The following is a 20225-nucleotide window of genomic DNA, read 5'->3' as shown; positions in this document are numbered from 1 at the left end:
AGGGACCTCAACTCAACCCTAGATCCAGCTGCACCTAAAGCTGTCCCATATCTTTTATCCACGTTGGTTTGAGTCAGATTTTTTGCTGCTTGTTACCTCAAGAATCCTGATGAACAAAAGGTGGGCTGATTAGTCCCATTTTACAGATGCACAAAACTGAGGTCCAAACCAAGAAAGTCACTTGCCCAAGCAGACCTGGCCCCAAGGACCTGTCTCCTTGCCACTTGGGCCACCTCTCCAGGTGCCCTCACCTTGATGAAGAGCCGCCACCACTGCCAGTGTCTCAGCTTGAGGTAAGCTGCACAGTTCCGCTGCATCACCCTCAGAGCACTCTGCTGCTGCTGGCGCTTCTGGAAGGCCCTGGGTGGGGAGATGGGTGGGTGGGACAATGGAGACTCAGCCCCTCCAGGCCCTGTCCCCTCAGCAAGGGAGCAAAGCTCTCTTCAATTAGTCAACCATTATTAAATGCCTACTGTGTGCAAGCACTGCTCTATTATCAGTAAATCTTGTTGGGTTCCGTCTATCAGTCTCTCTGCCCTTGACTCTCTCTGCCCTATTCCCTCCTCTCTGTTCCCACAGCCCCAGCCCCAGTTCAGCCCCAGCCTCATCTTCCACCCACTGGACCCTCACCCCAGCCACCTCCCCAGCTTCCCAGCCTCCAGAGAGGGCTTTCTATGTCCACAGCTGACCCACCCCTCTCCTGCTCCTCAGTGCCCCTGGATATGGTCCCTGCCCCTCTGCCTGGTGTTTGGGGAGTCCTTTATTCTCTGATCCTTCCTCTGGGCCAGTTCCAAGGGAGAAGGAGACTCTCCTGAAAACTCCCTGCATTCCTGAAATGTACCAGGCTCTCACATCACTAGGCCTTGGCACAAGCTGTCACTCCTGCCTGGAACACCTTTCCCATCCTCCTTCATCTACCTGGTCTGAAGGGCCTCTTGCTGTACCTGTATGACCCCCATCAAAGCACATCTCGCCCTGGACTGTGACACTTTGTGCCCGTGTATGTCTCCCCCTCCAGATTGGAGTCCCTTGAGGGAATGGCCACTAAGGTGATCACACGGACCTGGTTTGCCTGGGACTTTCTCTGTTTTAGCACAGAAGACCATGCATCCTGGGAAACCTCCAGTCCCAGGCAAACCGGGATGGTTGGTCACCCTATGGCTGAGTCTAGCTCTTCTCTGTGTCCCCAGCATTGCTCAGGAGCCTCAGGGACTGTAGAACGAAGAAGCCTGGGCATCCAGTGGCTCCATCCTTTTGTTCTCAGCCCTTCTACCATCCTGGAGGCCCTGACATCTGGAGCCAACTGATCTTCTACCATCCTGGAGCCTCCCTGACCCAGCCTCTGGGGCCATCTGGTCAACCTCCTTCCTGACCCAGCCTCTGAGGCCATCTGGTCAACTTCTCTCTGCAGCAGCCCCTGGGGCCATCTAGTCAACCCCTCCCTGAACCAGCCTCGGCCAACGTGACCCCAAGAGATAGTGTGGAGCCGCACTTGCGAGCCAGGTATCCCCGGGCAGCTGCCTGGAAGGACACAATGATGTCTGTGACCTTCAGGTCCCGCTCTTCTTCTAGCTGGGCCAGAACCCCTGCCCGGAAGAAGATCTTGCTTTGTCCCACGCGGTAGAGGTTGGGGTCCAATTCCAGGGCCTGGATCTGTGAGAGTGGGGGAGGGGTCATGAGGAGGAAGGGTGATGAAAGGGGAGGCTCCAGTTCAACCTCCTCCACCACCTGAGACTGTGCACACACGTTCACACTCATGCACACACCCTCAGCCTCCACCCCACACTCACCATCTTCTCACAGGCCTGCTTCCCATCCATAAAGCCCTTGGGGATGGCATTGGGTGTCAGGATCTCGTACCTGAAGTGGGTGGGGAGGGGTGGGGGAGGGGTGAAGAGTAACAGCAAACTGTCACCATGGCCAGGCACTGGGTTCAGAGTGACAAATAGCAATAATAACAATAACAATAGGAACAGTAAGAAAAACAAATATTTAAGTATTACCGAGGGCCACACACCAGGCAGAGAGCATTAATACCACCACCAATGGCAACATCATCAATATGTCCTAGGTGTGTCCACCCCTAGGACACACCACGTGCTGATTACGACTGTTTAATTACACCAACACCATAGGTCATTGAGACGTAAAAGAAAAGCGTGTCTCGGAAGTGTGAGAATAACAACAAATAGGGGCTGATGCTCTTGAACTTATTATGTGTCAGGTCCTGAGCTAAGTGCTTTACAGCTGTTTCTTTCACATTTCTCAGTGCAACTCCAAATTTTAAAAGTACGTTTCATAAGCACACATGTGTCTGTCCTCAGAGCCTTTCTCCTGCTGTGCCCTCTCCCTGGATCCTGACATTTCATTAAAAATAATGCATACTAGATATACAACATATATACACAAACACATATATCATATACATAATATTATATATTAATGTCATATATTAATATGCGATATTTTTTGACTGGTGATTGGGAAATGTGTGTGTGTGTGTGTGTCTGTGTGTGTGTGTGTGTGTGTATCAGAGTTTTTCAGTCACCAGGGATCTTGTTAAAATGCAGATACTAATTCAGTAAGTCTGGGGTGGGGCCTGAAAATGTGCATACCCAGCAAGCTGTCAGGTGATACTGATGCTGCTGGCCTGGGGACCACACTTTGAGTATGAAACTGCAGACCTGCACTGTCCAGTGCAGCAGCTACTGGCCACACGCAACTACTGAGCCCCTGAAACATGGCTGGGGCAGTTGGGCAACTGGATTTTTAAATGCGGTTCATTTTAACTAAGTGAAATTTAAATTTAAAAACTGAAGCAGGAGGGACTTCCCTTCCCTGGTGGGCCAGTGGTTAATACTCTGCGCTCCCAATGCAGAGGGCCCAGGTTCGATCCCTGGTCAGGGAACTAGATCCTGCCTGCTGCAACTAAGACCCAGCACAGTCAAATAAATCAATAAATATTAAAAAAAAAAAAAAACTGAAGCAGTGTAAAATATTTTTCTGTTCAACACAATTTATTTCTTTTCTTTTTTTTTGGCCACTTGTCTTGTGGGGATGTTAGTTCCCCAACCAGGGACTGAACATGTGCCCTCAGCAGTAAAAGCAGGGAGTCCTAACCACTGGACCGCCAGGGAATTCCCACAATTTCATTGTTTTGATAGGACTACATTTCACTTTGACCACTGGAAATTTAGTGTCTGAATTGAGATGTGCTACAGGTGTAACACATACACCAAATTTCGAAGACTCAGTAGGAATAAAAGAATGCACAATGTCTCAGTACTAATTTTTTATATTGATTACATGTTAAAATGATCTAATGTCTTGAGTGTACTGGGTTAAATAAACTCTTATCATGTAATTTCACCTGTTTCTTTTTACTTTTAAAAATATGGCTACTAGAAAATTTTAAATTGTATATGGGGCTCACATTCTCTTTCTATTGCATGGTGCTGCTATATACAGCTTGCATGAAGCATAATTTTTGTTATAATATTCACCATATTACTGGCTTATTATATGTTGATATTTTTTTCTTCTCTCCTATTCGACTGCGTTTTTTTAAAAAAATAAACTTATTTATTTATTTATGGCTGCATTGGGTCTTTGTTGCTGTGCGCGGGCTTCTACTCTTTGTTGCGGTGCGCAGGCTTCTCATTGAGGTGGCTTTTGCTGTGGAGCATGGGCTCTAGGTGCATGGGCTTCAGTAGTTGTGGCACACGGGCTCAGTAGTTGTGGCTCACAGGCTCTAGAGCGCAGGCTCAGTAGTTGTGGTGCACGGGCTTAGTTGCTCCGTGGCATGTGGAAATTTCCCAGACCAGGGCTCGAACCTGTGTCCCCTGCTTTGGCAGGTGGATTCTTAACCACTGCACTACCAGGGAAGTCCTCGACTGCATTTTTATAAGAAATGCCGATTGCGATACCCAGATCGCAACATAGTACTCTATGCCCTTTCTCTTGGGGAGTCCAGTGAATGGGGGCATTGCTCTCCCATATCACAGAGGAGAAAGCTGAGACTCAGTAACCAAAGGAACTTGCCCGGAGGCCCCGCCCCTCCACTCGCGCTGAGGCCCCACCCCGACCCCTCCCAGAAGTAGCAGTTGGGGTGCTTTGGATGCAGGCACCCAAGCCCTACCCCACCCCATGCCGCTCACCTCTGCCGGAATTCCTGGAAGAGGATGCGGTTGGGAAAGCCCTGGCGACAGATGCGGATGCCCTCCAGGACGCCGTTACAGCGCAGCTGGTCCAGCACCAGCCGCGGCTCCAGCTTCCCAGCCTGCAAAGAGCAGTCACAGACATGCGAGGTCAGTGGCTGCCACACGGAGGCGCCACTCACTGGATGGCAGCTGTCAGGGGAACTCAGGTGGATGGCAGTTTGGGCAGGTCGAAAATGGTTGGCAATTTCATCTGGTTCAACCTATAATTTACTGAGCACCTACTACATGCCAGGCAGAAATGCCTGCCCCAGGGAGCTCACTATCCACTGGGAGAGGTCGACAATAAATGAGGTCAAGACATCACAAACGTCAGAAGTAAATGAGTACTAAGTGCTAAGGGGCAAAGAGCAGAGGGAAAGGAGGACGGAGAGTGCTGAATTTGCATGGGACAGTCTGGGAAGGTGATGTGTGAACAAAGCACGTACATCATCATTTTTGGTAGTTAACTTTCATTGCCTTTTCTTTCTCTTACCTGCTTTTTTTTCCCCCAAAGTAATACACAAATGGTAAAAATCTAAACACTACAAAAAAATGCAAATTACACATTGTGAAAAACAACTCTTGCCTTGCCCAGGCCCCCAGAGTGGTCAACACAATACCCAGGTTTTTATGGAGCCTTCTAGGTCAGTTGTTCTCAACCCAGACTACACACTGGAGTCCCCTCACATGCTTGAAAAAGCAAAAACAAACAACAAACAAAACCAAAAAAAAAAAAAGCCCTGGCCCCAGGCTAGGGCAGAATATAAATATCTGGTGGGGACGAGAGTTAAAAAATGAGAACCACCATTCTGTATCTTTTTCAAGGGCTATCTAAGCATACATGTATTTATTCATCCATCAAACGTTTATTGAATATTCACTGTATACCACACAATGTGTTCTAGGCACTGGGGACTTAGCAGTAAAAAAGGAGATAAAAGCCCCTGCCCTCAGAATGTCCCAGCAAAAAGGGAGTTTCTGTTTATTTATTATTATATATGTTCCCTATTCCTTGGTAATCACGCTTCCATTCTGTGGGAGGGAGGGCGCTATTCCTCCCCCTATGCTCTCAGTCCATGAGTGGCTAGGACTGACCTCATCCTGGCTCCAGACATGGTCATGTGACTCAGGCCAGGCCAATCAGGCTGGTTCAAGGGTGGGCACAAGAGCCATCCTAGGCCAGTGAAAGCCAGCCCTGGGACTTCTGCTACATCCATGCTGCCAGAGGCTCTCTCTTTCCTTTAGGGTTGCTGAACTGAAAGAATGAAAGTCTGGAGCCACTGGTGGCTGCCGTGCCACCCTGAGAATGGAGACAGAGATTCATCAGAGAGGAGGCAACACACAGAAAAGCAGAGCCAAGCAAAGGAAAAAGATTCCTGACATCACCGTTTGAGCACCTGGATCCAACTGTGTCTGAACCTAATCATGGAATCTTCAATTATGTGAATCTATACATTCTCACTTTTTTTTTTTGGCCGTGCCCTGTGGCTTGTGGTATCTTAGTTCCTCAACCAGGGATGGAACCCGGGCCCTCGGCTGTGAAAGCGTGGAGTCCTAACCACTGGACCGCCGGGGAATTCCTGATACATTTTCACTTTTGCTTAAGCCATCTTAGTGGCTCTCTCAAAAGAGCCCCAAGGAAATGGCTGAAAATAGCTGGAAATTGGAAATAATATATAGGATGGTCTCACAGTAACATTTTGGTTTTTTCCCTCCCTCCCTCCCTCCTTTCCTTCCTTCCTTCCTTCCTTTCCTCCTTCCTTCCTCCATTCCACCCTTCAACAAGACATTTGGCAGGCTTGAGTGGGGAGGTGCCCAGCAAGGTCAGGAGACTGATTACTAAAAGGGGACTGAGAAAACTAGTAAATCTGTGCTATATTACAGGATCTCACTGTTGCTAAAAAGAGATGTTGGGCTGGAACTTGACATACGGGTGGGAACTCATAGTTTTCAATATATAAAGATAGTTATAGAAATAAACATAGATGTTTAAGTGTATGTACACATATATGTGTGTACATGTATATACATATGTGTATGCATGCATGTACACTAGTGTGTACGTACATAGCTCTATTTACTGAGAGGTCCTGGGAGTGACACCTTGATACCATGGAGCACACCTAGCACCCAGATCTTAGACTGTAAGCACCATTCTCCACTTAAAAGGACCAAGGCTCTTTGGAGAAGTGGCTGAGTCCATGTATGCTATATTTCATCAAATAAAAGCCACTATCAATTGTAAAACACACTGTTATCTTATATACCACCAAGAAAGAAAAGCTCTTGTCAATCAAACTCTGACAGACCTTTGATTGTAAGCCACATCCCAACTTCAGAGATGCTAAAATGTCACAATAAATGTGTCTTAGATTTGATAAAATATGGTATTTACAGCTATGAGAAACACACAGATCCACCTACTCAATAACCACAGCTCCTACTTTCTGAGGACAGTATAAGCCCCAGGCACCTAGTTTCACCTTCTACTATGCTGACCCTTTTCTACAGGGCCTGTTCTCTGATTTTCCCAACAAGAAAACTTATTGGTGGCCTAGGAGGCCAGGCATGGTCTCCCCACACTTACATGACACTCCCAACTCCAACGGTCTTTTTTCCATCCCTTGTACCTTTCATGCTCCAACCAACCACTGGGCTTCTGCACAAGCTGTTCTCTGCTTAGAATACCACTTATCCTTCCAAGCTCAGACCTCACCTTCTCCAGGGAGCCCTCCCTGACTTCACTGTATTCCCACTACCTGGCACTTAGTAGGTGCTCAGTAAAACTTACGCCCTATGAATGAATGAATTTTCCTAACAGGGCATTGAGCCTGGGAGGGAAAACAACTTGCTCGAGGTCACACACCCAGTCAGAAGTGAGCCTGGGGCCAGACATGGTTCCAGCCACATCCAGCGACTGGGACTTTACCCACTGCCAGAGCTGCCTTCCCTCCCCGGGCTGGGTCACTCACCCTCTTCTCGTGGTTGGGGATGATACAGCGGACGAAGCTGGGGTTGGTGTTGCTGAGTGTGGCCATGAGGCGGCTCAGGGACTCCTTGTAGAGCTGTCCCACCGTCCGGAACATGCCCCGGCGTGGGCGGCCACCAGGCGGGCCATCCCCAAGGCTGTTCACCTGCTCCAGCCCCACGATGCCCTCCACTGTGGGAGGAGGAAACAGATGTAGAGAGAGAGTAAAGTCAAAGGTCAGTTTTAGGGGGCTGGGTTGGCCAAAGGTCAAGGATCTTATTATTTATAGGACCTGGCACTTTACATATGAAACACCTCTCACAGCCTAGTAAGGTAGGTGTTATCAGCCCATTGGACTGACCAGCAAACTGAGGCTCAGAAAGATGGAAGACTGTGCCCAAGGCCACACAGCTTAGGATCCGAAGACCCAGGATCTGAACCCAGGCAGTATGAATCTTCTCGAACCCTGGTCTCTGACCCTTTTCCATTTTCCTTATCAGCAAATGATGATGATGAAGATAGAAAATGCTTCCTTAGCACTTATTCTCTGCCAGGCACTGCTCAAAGCACTTGACATACATCAGCTTATTTATAAGCCTATAAAAATCATTCCCATTTTATAGATGAGGAAACTGAGGCACAGAGAGGGAAAAGGGCGATAACCACAGCTGCATTTTCAGGAACTTGAAACAGTGTCACATTAACAATGTAATGAAGTCTGGTTTTATTACGATATTTGAAATAAAGCAATATTTAAAATAAGGCAAAAAATTAAAAATACATAAATAAATGAAAAAACATAAAATAAAATAAGGCAAACTGCCTCCATAGTCACCATTTTCCCAGAAAGGCCTGATTTCATGATAATTTTTTTTCCCTATTGTCATTTGATGCTGTCACTTCAACTAGTGAGAAATATGCACTCCTTTGTCTCAAATTCTTTGTACTGAATCATTCCCAGTTTCTCAAGAACCTGCAGCTGGGGCAGAATCTGATGGCCTGCAATCCCCAATCACGAGGGTTATCACGGTCAACTAGATAACTCGCTCTGAGGGCAGTGCTTGGCACACAGTGGGGGCTCAGATATGGCATTTTTCCTCCCCAGGTTCAAGTCTCCCTCCTACCGCCATGCTCCTAGTTATTTTCAAAATGATAATTATCATTTATTAAGTTCTTATAGCACAGGTAAGAGCAGAGGCTCTGGGTTCAAATCCCAGCTCTGTCCCTTACTGGCTGTGTGACCACAGGCAGGTGACTTAACCTCTCTGTGCTTCCATGTCCTCATCCGTATAACAGGGGTAACAGTACTAACAGCTGCCTGATTAGGTTGTTCAGAGGATTCCATGTGTTAATAATGGTAAAAGGGCTTTGCACAGTGCACAGCACACAGTACGGGTTCAATTAATGCCAGCTGATACTATCACAGTTGTTTGCACTTTTACATGCGGTTTAGTTAGAAGAAGGCCTTGTGCTGCTACAAAGAGTCTGGAAACTGCTAAGGGAGCCAACAAGGGGTGGGGACAGGAAAGAAGAGGGAAAGATCTCTGTATGGTAAGGAAAGGGGATAGATGTTCAAAACCAGGTTCCCGGTCCAAAGGGCCCACCCTCCTTGTCTGGCAAATCTCACCCGTTGATGCACAGCAACACCCACCCCCTGACGGAGAAATGGCAGAGCCGTGCCTCCCTGAAGATCCTGGGGGCGACGGTGGGAAGGAGCCAAGGAAAGAGAACTGCTGCAAGCCCCCGTGTTCTGGGTGGGGGTGAGGACAGATGGGGGGAGAGGCAGGGAGATGGGATGGGAGGTGCAAAGGGAGCAGCATGAGAAGAGGCAGGAAGAAAAAAGAAGAAAGGGTTATTAGTCAACAGCACAGAGCAAAGCAGGAGGAGGAACCTGATCCTGGCCATGAACTTTTAAAGCCAGGGAGACTGTCCTGTTCAGCTTTATGAGGGCATCAATGTTGGTTGAATGGGCGAATGTCCCCAGCGAATTTAATACCCGGGGGGGAAAAAACTTCTCTCCCTATAGGTTGAGTCTGTATCTGTTTTATTAGGTATCCCCTTTTGCCCTGGCCACCAGGAAGCTCAAGGACTAACTCAAGGCTCCCACCCAGCTTGTTGAAGAGAGTTTGTCTCATTTCCCTTTTCCCCTGGGCTTCCAGGATGTTGGGTACCCAACTCTGGGCTGTCAGGATGCCCGAAAGCAAAGCCAACTCTGGGCTCAGGGCAGCTGTAGTAGAGACTGATGCAGAAATGGCCCCAATCCCCCACCCCTCTCTGTGACTTGCAGCTCCTTGAATCTGGGCTGGCCTTGTGACTTGCTTTGTTCAGAAGAACTGTGGAGGAAATAATACTGTGTGGGGTTCCAGTCTAGGACTCAAGAGGCTTTGCCACTTCTACTTTCTCCCTTGGAACACTTTGAGAGCCGAGCATATATAGGATGGAGCATGTGAAGGATTAGGGGGAACATCATGTGCTCATGAACATGGCACAAATTTTAAAGAAGTTGACGGGGAAGATTTTCAGTCTGAAGGAGATGATTCTCGGCAGAATCTGGTTCTGTTACTGAACATCAAACAATGCTTTTCAATCCCTCTTGTATAAACTATATGAGATACTAACATCAAATTTCTCTGTCTAAAATCAACTCACCATATCAAGGTGTGCTATGCCCTTTCGCTCTGTGAGTTTGTTTTGGGAATGACTCATCTTGCTTATTTTGTTCTCTTGTCCAATTGCATGGGCTGGCGCTTCTACTACTATGCTTTTCACTTCAATAAAAGATTAAGGCAAACTGACAGATTCTGGAAACCCAGAATCAGGAAACCAAGATGCTGGTTCTGTCCGTTTTATAAAATCATCTCTCAAACCTCCTCTAAGGATGGGGGGCAAGGATGGACAGGGCTTGCTGGTCTGAAAGTGTCAGTCTGAAAAGACTGATGGCCAAACTCACATGGGCCTTGTTGGAGCAGGAAAACTCCAAAACTATACCTGGGTTTTAGCTCTTTTTTTTCTTCCCTGAATCCCTGAAGGGAACTTTGGGAGAGATCAACGAAAGCAAAGCCTAGAAGTTGACTAACCTGTAAATACTGCCCTTCCGAGTTCTCTTGTTATTAATTCTTTTTCAGTCGAATCTCTTGATTTTTTTTTTTTTTAGGGATCATATGCCATCTACAATTAATAACTTCATTGCTTCCTTTTGAATATTCATATACTTATTTCTTTTTCTGGTCTGATTGCATAAACTATTATCGCCCAAACAGTGTTTCCCAGCAGTGTTGACAGTGGGCATCCTTGTCTTGTTTCTGATTAAGGAGGAGTGTTTTATCATTGAGTGTGATGCTGGTTTGAGATATCAATCAATCAATCACTAATTGGAATCACTACTGGAAGGCTGTCTGGCCTACTGGCACCAGTTCTGCCTCTGAGCTGACAACTCAGGTCTGGAACAAAAGTGCTCACACTGTGAGTCGGGAGAAGGGACGCACAGAGTTCCAGGGACAGGGCCTGTGGAAGCTGGTCCTCACCGTCTTTCCAGATCTCTGCCGTTAGCCGGTCTGTGCTCTGGTGAAGCAAGGCTGCGACACTGTCATTCAGAGGGTCCATGTTTTTCATCAGCCACTCACTGGCCTTGTAGTCAACCTGAATGAAATTGGGCACAGGAGGGTGGTGGGATGGTGGGTTCACCAGCACTGCTGATTTCCCAGGGAGCCTCCCAGAAGCTCTGAGATTCCCAGCTCTGGGGCTCACCACTCAGGAGAGAGCACCGGTGGACACCTTGTGCCCATATCCTGAACTGCACCTACCCGCAGCATGGTCCCTCTCCCTTTCTGTATTTCCCTTAAGAGGACTCTGCCCACCTCTGGGACCTCGTCCACCAACACTTCTTTCCTTATTCATTTAGCCACTCTGGTCCTCAAACGTGCAAGCTCATTTCCACCTCGGGATTTTGACCCCTGCCGTTCCCGCCACCTGTGATTCCCTCTCCGTGGATTTTCACGTGGCCAGCTCCCTTCCACGGAATCACAGTCTTGACCACCACGATTCCCTGCACACGTTCCCCCCCACCAGACGGTGGCTTCCAGAGGCCAGGGCCTGAGTCTGACTCACAACCAGCAGGGGACTGGGCACACAGGAAATCTTAGCAAATGTCTGGAAAACAACTGAGTTCTAGAACAGAACACATGGGTCTCCTACCCCTCAGCCTTTGTGTATGCTGTTGCCTCCACCCATTCTTTTCTGGCTACGGGTTACTCATCATTTATTTTATTATTATTTTTTAAAATATTTATTTATTTGGCTGCACCAGGTCTTAGTTGTGGCATGCAGGATCTAGTTCCCTGAGTGGGGATCGAACCCAGGCCCCCTGCATTGGGAGCATGGAGTCTTACCCACTGGACCACCAGGGAAGTCCCTACTCATCATTTAGACCAGGGATTGGCAAACAATGGCCTCCCGGCCAAAACCACCTCCTTTTATAAATAAAGTTTTAGGGACCTTCCTGGTGGTCCAGTGATTAAGAATCCGCCTTCCAATGCAGGGGACGCAGGTTCAATCCCTGGTTGGGGAACTAGGATCCCACGTGTCGCGGGCCAAGTAAGCCCGCCCGCCACAACAAAGAGGCCGCGAGATCCGACGCAGCCAAAAATAAATAAATAGGGCTCCCCTGGTGGCACAGTGGTTAAGACTTTGCCAGCCAATGCAGGGGACACGGGTTTGAGTCCTGGTCCGGGAAGATCCCACATGCCGCGGAGCAACTAAGCCCGTGTGCCACAACTACTGAGCCTGCGCTCTAGAGCCTGCGAGCCACAACTACTGAGCCCGCACGCCATGACGCCTGTGTGCTTAGCCCGTGCTCTGCAACAAGAGAGGCCATTGCAATGAGAAGCCCGCGCACCACAACGAAAAGCAGACCCCGCTTGCCGCAACTAGAGAAAGCCTGCGTGCAGCAACAAAGACCCAATGCAGCCAAAAATAAATAAATAAATAAATAGATAGATAGATAATTTAAAAAATAATAAAATAAATAAAGTTTTATTGGAATACAGCCTTCATTTATGTGTGAACTTGTGGCTTCTTTCGTGCTCTCATGGCAGAATTGAGTAGTTGTGCCAGAGACTGGCCCACAGAACTGAAACTATTCACAGAAAATGTTTGCTGACCCTTGATTTAGAGTTCAGATCAAGCATCACTCTCCTCTGTGAGACCTTCCCTGGGATTCCTCCTCTGGACTTTGACACGATCCACAGCTGGCCCCATTAAAGCACTTATCGGCCTTATATCCCGATGGTCTGTCTTCGTCTCCTTCCCAGATAAGGAACTTTGTGAGGACAGAATCATATCTGACATGGGTCCCCAGCTTTGCTCAGCACAGGGCTGAGCCCACAAAAGGCATATGTTGGCCAAATGAGTGAATAAAATGCACCTAATTCTCCACCTGGTGAACTCCTATCCATCTCTCGAAACACACTGCAAATATCCCCTCCTTGAGGAAGCCTTTGCTGACTTCATCAGACAGAGTCCTCACTCCTCCAAGGGCTTTCCTACCCCTGGCCTGGCTGTGACTTGTCCCAGTGGACACCAGGTGGCCCCTGCTTTCCCTCTGCACCCTCCCTTCATCCTCACTCCCACCCACAGCCCCCAAGGCTGGCCCCTGCTCCCTACCTTGCCCGCATAATGCAGGACACTGAAGTCGGCCTGATCCCGCAGAGTCCTTGGCCGCTGGAATTTGGGGTGACCACCCTGCTCTTGGGCCACCTTCTCCACAAAGGACTTGTCTGTGGCCTTTGGGAACCAGCACTCCTCATCCAGCAGAGCGAGGAGCCCAGGGGGGTTGGCCTGACCATTAACAGAGGAGGGCAGAAGAGTTAAGTCAGATCCCCAAATGCTGGACACTTAGGTTGCTGCTAATTTTTAGTTCTTGTGCCACTTGGGACCTACGAGCAAACACGAGAACAACCGTTATGGCCATCGATTAGCCCTTGGACTTGAGCCACGCCCCGTGGCAGGCATGTTCTGGGTTCTAATCGTCCAGCAGCCACACGGATCTATGCCATTTTCCCCATTTGACCGATGGAGAGGCCTGAGGCCGGTGGGGTGAGGAGCTGGACCAAGGTCGCACGGAGGGTGGAGCGGCCGTGGGCTCACCGGCCGCTCGATGAGGTCGATGCAGGGCTGCAGGTCGAGGCCGAAGTCGAGGAAGGCCCAGGGGATGCCCTCGCGCTGGTACTCCTCCTGCTCCAGCACGAACATCGTGTGGTTGAAGAGCTGCTGCAGCTTCTCGTTGGTGTAATTGATGCACAGCTGCTCGAAGGAGTTCAGCTGCGGGGGGAGGGACCTGTGAGAGAGGGGGACAGGGACCCGGAGAGAGGGGGGCAAGGCCAGCCCCCAGCCAGGCACAAAGCGCAGACCTGGAAGATCTCAAAGCCGGCGATGTCCAGGATGCCCAGGAAGGAGGCGCCTTGGCGGGGGCTACGGTCCAGGGCTCGGTTGAGGCGCAGGACCAGCCAGCGGAAGAGGCGCTCGTAGGTGGCCTTGGCCAGGGCCTCCAGCGCAAAGTCAGCCTGCAGGTCAGGGCACACAGTGAGGGCCCAGCCTGCACATTAGTGCCCCCCGACCCCGCCCTGCCGGCAAGGAGGCACTGGGTGCGGACGGAGCCCCATCGTGGTTCGTCAAGAGCAGTGACATTAACAACAGCAGATCATTAGTGACGCCCTACTGTGCGCCGGGCACTGTGTGAAGCGCTTGGGGGCACATTAGTTCATGAATATTCCACCCACCCCTTGAACCAGTTTCCACGGCAGAACAGGTAAGAGGGTGGAATCTGGAGACCAACATCTAGATTGGAATCCTAGCTCTGCTACTTAGAGGCTGTGTGACCTCAGGCATGTGAATAAACCTCTCTGTGCCTCAGTGTCTTTATCTGTAAAATGGATCCTATCAATAGTACCTTGACTGAGAGCAGAACCCAGGTCAGTGTGATCCCCAAGCTCATATCCCTCACTGTGCCTTCTCTGTCCTAGCACCTCGAGAGCCCAGCCTGGGGTCAGGCAGAGGCCTCTGCCCCAAAACTGGAATTCTGAAAACATCTAGTCTGTGTTCACCTCTCCCCACCCTCACTGCCACCACCCTTATCTGTGCTGCTGTCATCGCTTGCCGGGACTATGACAGTGGCCTCCTTGTGTCTCATTGCTTCCACTGGGGCCCCCGGACCCAATTCTCCACACAGTAGACAAGGGAATCTTTATAAAGACAAACTGAACCAAGTTATTCCCTGGCTTAAATCCTCACTGGCTTTCTGCTGCACTCTGCATAAAACTCACCTCCTTATTGTGGTTCCTAAGACCTCATGTGATCTGTCCCCTTCCAACCTCTCTGACTGCAGCTTCTACCACCCTCTCCCCCACTGTCTAGTCTCACTGATCTCCTTAATGCTCCCAACTTGCCAAGCTTGTTCCGGCCCCAGGGCCTTTACACATGCTATATTCCCTTTGTCTTGAACCATCCAAGTCTCAACTCAAATGTCACCCCTTCCGAGAAGACTTTCCCGAGCACTTCAATCCCTTCCTTTGAAGAAAGCACCCGTTTCTTCCTTTATTATCTGATTCCCTACTACAGCCTGAGCTCCCTGAAGGTGTGGTCTTTGCTTCCATGACTGCCTTTATTCTAGCACCTAGACCAGAGTCGGTAACTGAACAGACACTCAGCAAAAGTTTGTTGAGTGAGCGAGAAAAAACTGGCATAAGCTGCTTAAAAATCCAGGGCCCTCCCTGCACCCACCTGCCGCCAGCCTTGCCCACCTGTTCCTTGGTCTGTGCTTTCTGCACGTAGTCCCGGCCAACTTTGATGCGGGGGGTGAGCAGGGCGCGGGAGAAATCTGTCACCCCCAGGCCCAGGAGGCGGCAGAGCTTCTGCGCAGCTGAGGGCGAGAGGCACCAAGATGCGATCAGCACTGGGAGGTGGGGATAGTGCAGAGTGGGGGAGGGGGGAGAGGGTGCCACCCCCCACTGTTGGTGAAACACCAGCCTTTCCCGCTAGAGGTATTACGGGTCCTAAAGGTGTGTGCATTCTCCAGCCCAATAATTCTCCTCCTGGAACCCTAAGTTGGCAAAAATAATTCTGGATGTGGGCAAAAGCTGGACTAGGAGGATGTCCGTCACAGCACTGTTTACAATGGAGAAAACCAGGAAGCAACCTGAATGTCCAACAGCTAGGGATTGGTTAGAGAGTCAGGGTGCATCCATTTGAACAAATGTTCTGCAGTCACTAAATATTATTATAAATAATAATTATTTATAACATTATTATTACTAATTAATAATATAAGCATTATAATTATTATTTAATAAATAATAATTATTATAAATTACATGGTACACTTAAGATGTGTACATTTCATGATTTGTATGTTTCACTTCAAGTCCATGAAAGAACTGGAAACAAATATTGGACGCCAGTAAATCATATACAGGCTGAAGGGTCTATACCAATATCTGAGATTTTGAAACGCGCCAGAAAAGGAGATGGATGAACAGAGGATGCAAAGATATTCGATAAAGCAAGTGTAGTAAAGTGTCAGTGGTAGAATCTTGGTGGTGGATCTGGGTGTTCGGTATAAAATTTTTTGAACTTTTCTATATGTTGGAAAGTGTCTCAATAAAATGCTGGGGGAAAACTCTTGGAATAAGAGTTCAGTGAGGTGGTCAAACCTAAAAGAAATCTTTAAAAATTCACTGCTCTTCCCTATTTTTGTAGGAATAAAAAATTGCCAAAATGTTAATAGCTGTTTTGGCAGAAGATGGAGGAAGGGCTGTGTGGGCAGGTGTATTTCTTCTTTCGCCTCTGAATTAAAATGATCATTAAGAAGTGCTTTTGAGCCTCTATCACTTGCGTCACAGGAAGATACTTACTACAAACACTCAGCTCCAGCAAAAGAGAAAAACACTGAGGAAGAGACACATTAAAATGTCAACAGTGGTTATTTCTGAGAGGTGATGAGGATTTAAGTCAATCTCTCTCTCTCTCTCTCTCTCCCCCCCCCTCCGATGCAATTGCAATTTCTAATTCTTCTACAGTGATTCTGCATTATATGGGAATATTTAAAAACTGAAAAAACAGCATGGAGCACTATGCTGTCAGTAACAGGGTGACTTAACAGGGTTCTAAGCCCTTGGTGTGTACTTGGCCAGCCGGTGGAGCCTGGGGGCTGCTTCTCCAATTAATGTTTGCAAATGCAGAAAAGGAAATACAAGGGATTCCAAAGGAGATTAATTATACTGACATACAGTTCTCCTCACAGAACCCAGGTGAAGCAACCCCAGTAGAGTTCTAGTTAATAACCTTGAAAAGTTACCCCCATTGCATTAAGGAGGTGGGGGGAAAGCAGGTTTCAAAACAGTTTATAAGGTCTGACCCCAATTTTGTAAATCAAACGAATGAGTATGTATGGCACACCTGCTGGGTGTGTGAACCTGGCCCCCAGATGTCACAGGGATAGCTCAGATCAGTGACATCGTGAGAGATGCCCCTTCCTTCATATGTTCTGTGTTGTACAGCTTTTGAAAATAGCCCATAGGGTGTCATAATCAGGACAGAAATCTCTTCCCATCTCGAGGGGAAGGCGGTGTAAAGCAAGATTCCATTTCTGTGATAATTATTTCCACACTGATACAGACGTAGAACAAAGCCCAGAGAGAAATGCCCCCAAAAGTGTTAGCAGTAATTATGGGTAATTTCCCTGCCTTTATACTTCCCTGTCTTGCCATATTTTCTTCCCCATTCAGATTGTATTATTTTATAATAATAAAGAAGCAAAGCTATTTCCATTTTGATAAAAAAAGGAATATCAACTATACTTCTGCTGAAAGGCAAAAAAACCCCAAAAGTATATATATGCAGAGCGCAGAGGCCAGGAGGAGATATGGCCAGTGCTAATGCTGGTTTTCTGGGAGGGGCTGGGATGATGGAGGATCCTGCTGTCCGCGCCCCCTTCCACCTTGGCACACTGGTGTTGTTCAAATTTTCAGCAGAGCTCACACTTTTTATAATCAAGAAAAGAGTGGACGGTGTTATTTTGGTAAAGATTCAGCAAAGGGCAGGAAATCAGGGTGGTCCTGGATGGGAGGTGGGTCTGGCTGGGAAGGGAGGATGCTCTGTACGTAGGTGGGTAGCAGGCCATGTGGTGGTACCTGTGTTGTCAGGCATGGAGGCTTGATCGGTGTTCCGTTCTCTCTTCAGGACAATGTTGCCAAACTGGAGAACGGCCGAGACCATCCGCAGCATGGCTAAGGGGCAGCAGAGACACAGATCAGCGAGGCTCAGGGTCCTGACATGTGGTCTGAACTAGCCCCTTAGAAATCTAGCTTAAACAAGGACCTACTGTATAGCACAGGGAACTATACTCAATATCTTGTAATAACCTATAATGGAAAAGAATCAGAAAAAGAATAGATATATGTATATGTATGTATAACTGAATCACTTTGCTGTACACCTGAAACTAACACAACATTGTACATTAACTATACTTCAGTTAAAAAAATAAGATAATAAAAAAAAGAAATCTAGCTTAAAAACCTTACGTCAAATTATACCACCACCTGACACCAAGCAGGTCTTAAATACATGAACGGATAAATGAATTCTGTATTTTATTTTATTTTTTGGCCACACTGCGTGGCACGAGAGATCTCAGTTCCCTGACCAGGGATTGAACCCGCGCCCCCTGCAGTGGAAGAGCGGAGTCATAACCACTGGACCTCCAGGGGAGTCCCTGAATTCTGTATTTTATATTCAAAGTTTGCTTTATCGTCATTTGGTGTCTGCTCATGTCCATTTTATAGAGCAATGCATAGAAGATTTAAAAGGATTTAGAGAAATGAATGAGGAAGATCTTTAGCAATATGGAAAGATTTCTAAAATATCGAGTAAAAAATTCGAGGTGCAGAATGGTATATATGGCAACCACTATCTATGCAAAAAAAAAAGGCAGAAAATGTCAAGGTCAGTCAATTTTCCTTATTCTTGGTAATTATGTTCTATAGGGTCACCTGAAACACTGAATTATCGAATGTGAACAAATGTTCCTATGGGGGAATACAGGTTTGGTTCCTGGGAGCCTCTGGTCACATTTTCATCAACTGATCAATGCATCACCTTGGTTTATGTGTGTTTCTGTTTAAAGACACCTTATCTGATGGGAATGTAAACTGGTGCATCACTATCTAAAACAGTATAGAGGTTCCTCAAAAAACTAAAAATAGAATCGCAGCAATCCCACTCCTGGGCATATACCCAGACAAAATTCTAATTTGAAAAGATACAAGCACCCCTATGTTCACAGCAGCACTATTTACAAAAGCCAAGACATGGAAGCAACCTAAATGTCCACTGACAGATGACTGGATAAAGAAAATGTGGTACATATATACAATGGAATATTACTCAGCCATAAAAAAGAATGAAATAATGCCATTTGCAGCCACATGGATGGACCTAGAGATTATCATAGTAAGTGAAGTAGGTCAGAAAGAGAAAGACAAGTATCATATGATATCACTTATATGTGGAATCTAAAATACGACACAAATGAGCATATCAATGAAATTGAAACAGACTCACAGACACGGCAAACAGACTTGTGGTTGCCAAGGGGTAGGGGGGTAGGGGAGGGAAGGAGTGGGAGTTTGGGATTAGCAGATGCAAACTAATGTATATAGGATGGATAAACAACAAGGTCCTACTGTATAGCACAGGGAACACTCTTCAATATCCTGTGATAAACCATAATGGAAAGGAATATGAAAAAATGCACACACACACACATACCCAGTCACTTTGGTATACAGCAGAAATTAACACAACATTGTAAATCAACTATACTTCAATAAAATTTTTTTAAAGACATATTATCTGATATACAGCATTGATTCACATTGAACTCACAACCAACATTCACTACAACTGGAGTCTGAAGGAAGCTCTTCTCACACACGTATTTTCTCTGTAAAGCACATCACAGCCTTCCTGCTCTTACGGACACCGGACAGCATTAAGCACTACATTTAGGGGGACATTTCAGACAGTGAAATCACCAACCAAAAAGCACCCCAAAAGTGAAAAGCGTGGCACTCAACAGACTGTAGAAAGGACAGTGGTTTACAGTATGGGCTGGAACAAGAAGGCTGAATGTCACCCCGTGAGACTTCAGTTGGGTGCACACTGGGCAACTCAAAACTTTCACTCCTCTATGCATGACAGCAATGACCACAAAAGCACCAGGATTGCTGGTTTGGGGGTTACGAATAAATGTCGTGTGTAGGTGAATTCTCCAACTCGGACATCGTAAAAGAAGATCGATTGTATTAATATTTGCACGTCTGCGCAAAGCGGCTAGAAATCTCGCCGTGAGTGGGCAATGCTGCCCCCTAGAGGACGAGGACGTCTCGGGAACGTGCAGGGGTTGGTTAGCATAGGGATGGGGGCCACCCTGGCAACGTTTCTGGATGCCACAGAGACTGGGCAGGTGGGAACCAGAGGAGTTGCCCTTCTGTATCACAAAGAGTTGCCCACATTCCGTTTGATTGCGAAACGTCCCAGTGGACATTCACGTCTGTGAAATCATGGTTTGGAATGCTCTGAGACTAACCCCAGCAGTTTTATGTATACGCACAAAAGTGTTTTGTGTTTGGTTTTAATACACAGTGCATTTTCTAGGAGGATAGTCACTGAGGAATCCGAGGGAAGGCTGGTCTTGGTTTTGTTCAGAACTTATCAAGATTTGGTCATCGCGTCAAAGCCTCCTTGTCTCCACCCGCAAAGCTGCCCTCGGCTTGGAGTGGACCATATAACACGCCTACATTAGGCTGGGCTCCTGTCTGCTGCTTTCGTGGTGATGCTTCAGACCAGCGCCAACACCCAGCTACCTCATCCACGTTCCTCCTAGAACAGTCTTCACGATTTACGGATTGAAAAGGACACTGACCTATTTTCACTTACTCCATGCCAGGTCCTGTTCCAAACACTCACAAATGACCTCATGTCACCTTCGGAACAACTCACTG

General features: G+C 47.5%; 1 protein-coding gene across 3 annotated transcripts in view; it reads right to left on the bottom strand.

Moving 5' to 3' along the window:
- Window positions 1-20225, bottom strand: part of MYH14 (myosin heavy chain 14) — a 90525-nt gene that overhangs the window by 42421 nt on the left and 27879 nt on the right. For all 3 annotated transcript variants that reach the window (XM_029239156.1, XM_029239169.1, XM_029239162.1), the window contains 11 exons: window positions 17352-17447; window positions 14964-15082; window positions 13575-13727; window positions 13312-13485; window positions 12829-13002; window positions 10692-10806; window positions 7172-7359; window positions 4158-4279; window positions 1791-1860; window positions 1493-1653; window positions 252-360 (listed from right to left, as the gene is read on the bottom strand). In XM_029239156.1, the coding sequence (XP_029094989.1) occupies window positions 252-360; window positions 1493-1653; window positions 1791-1860; window positions 4158-4279; window positions 7172-7359; window positions 10692-10806; window positions 12829-13002; window positions 13312-13485; window positions 13575-13727; window positions 14964-15082; window positions 17352-17447 (1481 nt within the window). The remainder of the gene's footprint in view (window positions 1-251; window positions 361-1492; window positions 1654-1790; window positions 1861-4157; window positions 4280-7171; window positions 7360-10691; window positions 10807-12828; window positions 13003-13311; window positions 13486-13574; window positions 13728-14963; window positions 15083-17351; window positions 17448-20225) is intronic.

The sequence above is a fragment of the Monodon monoceros genome, unplaced genomic scaffold, assembly GCF_005190385.1.
Source record: "Monodon monoceros isolate NGI ecotype Baffin Bay Population unplaced genomic scaffold, NGI_Narwhal_1 Super_Scaffold_10, whole genome shotgun sequence".
Classification (NCBI taxonomy): Eukaryota; Metazoa; Chordata; class Mammalia; order Artiodactyla; family Monodontidae; genus Monodon; species Monodon monoceros.
The sequence above is the reverse complement of the archived record's forward strand: the minus strand, read 5'-3'. Positions and strand labels throughout refer to the sequence as shown.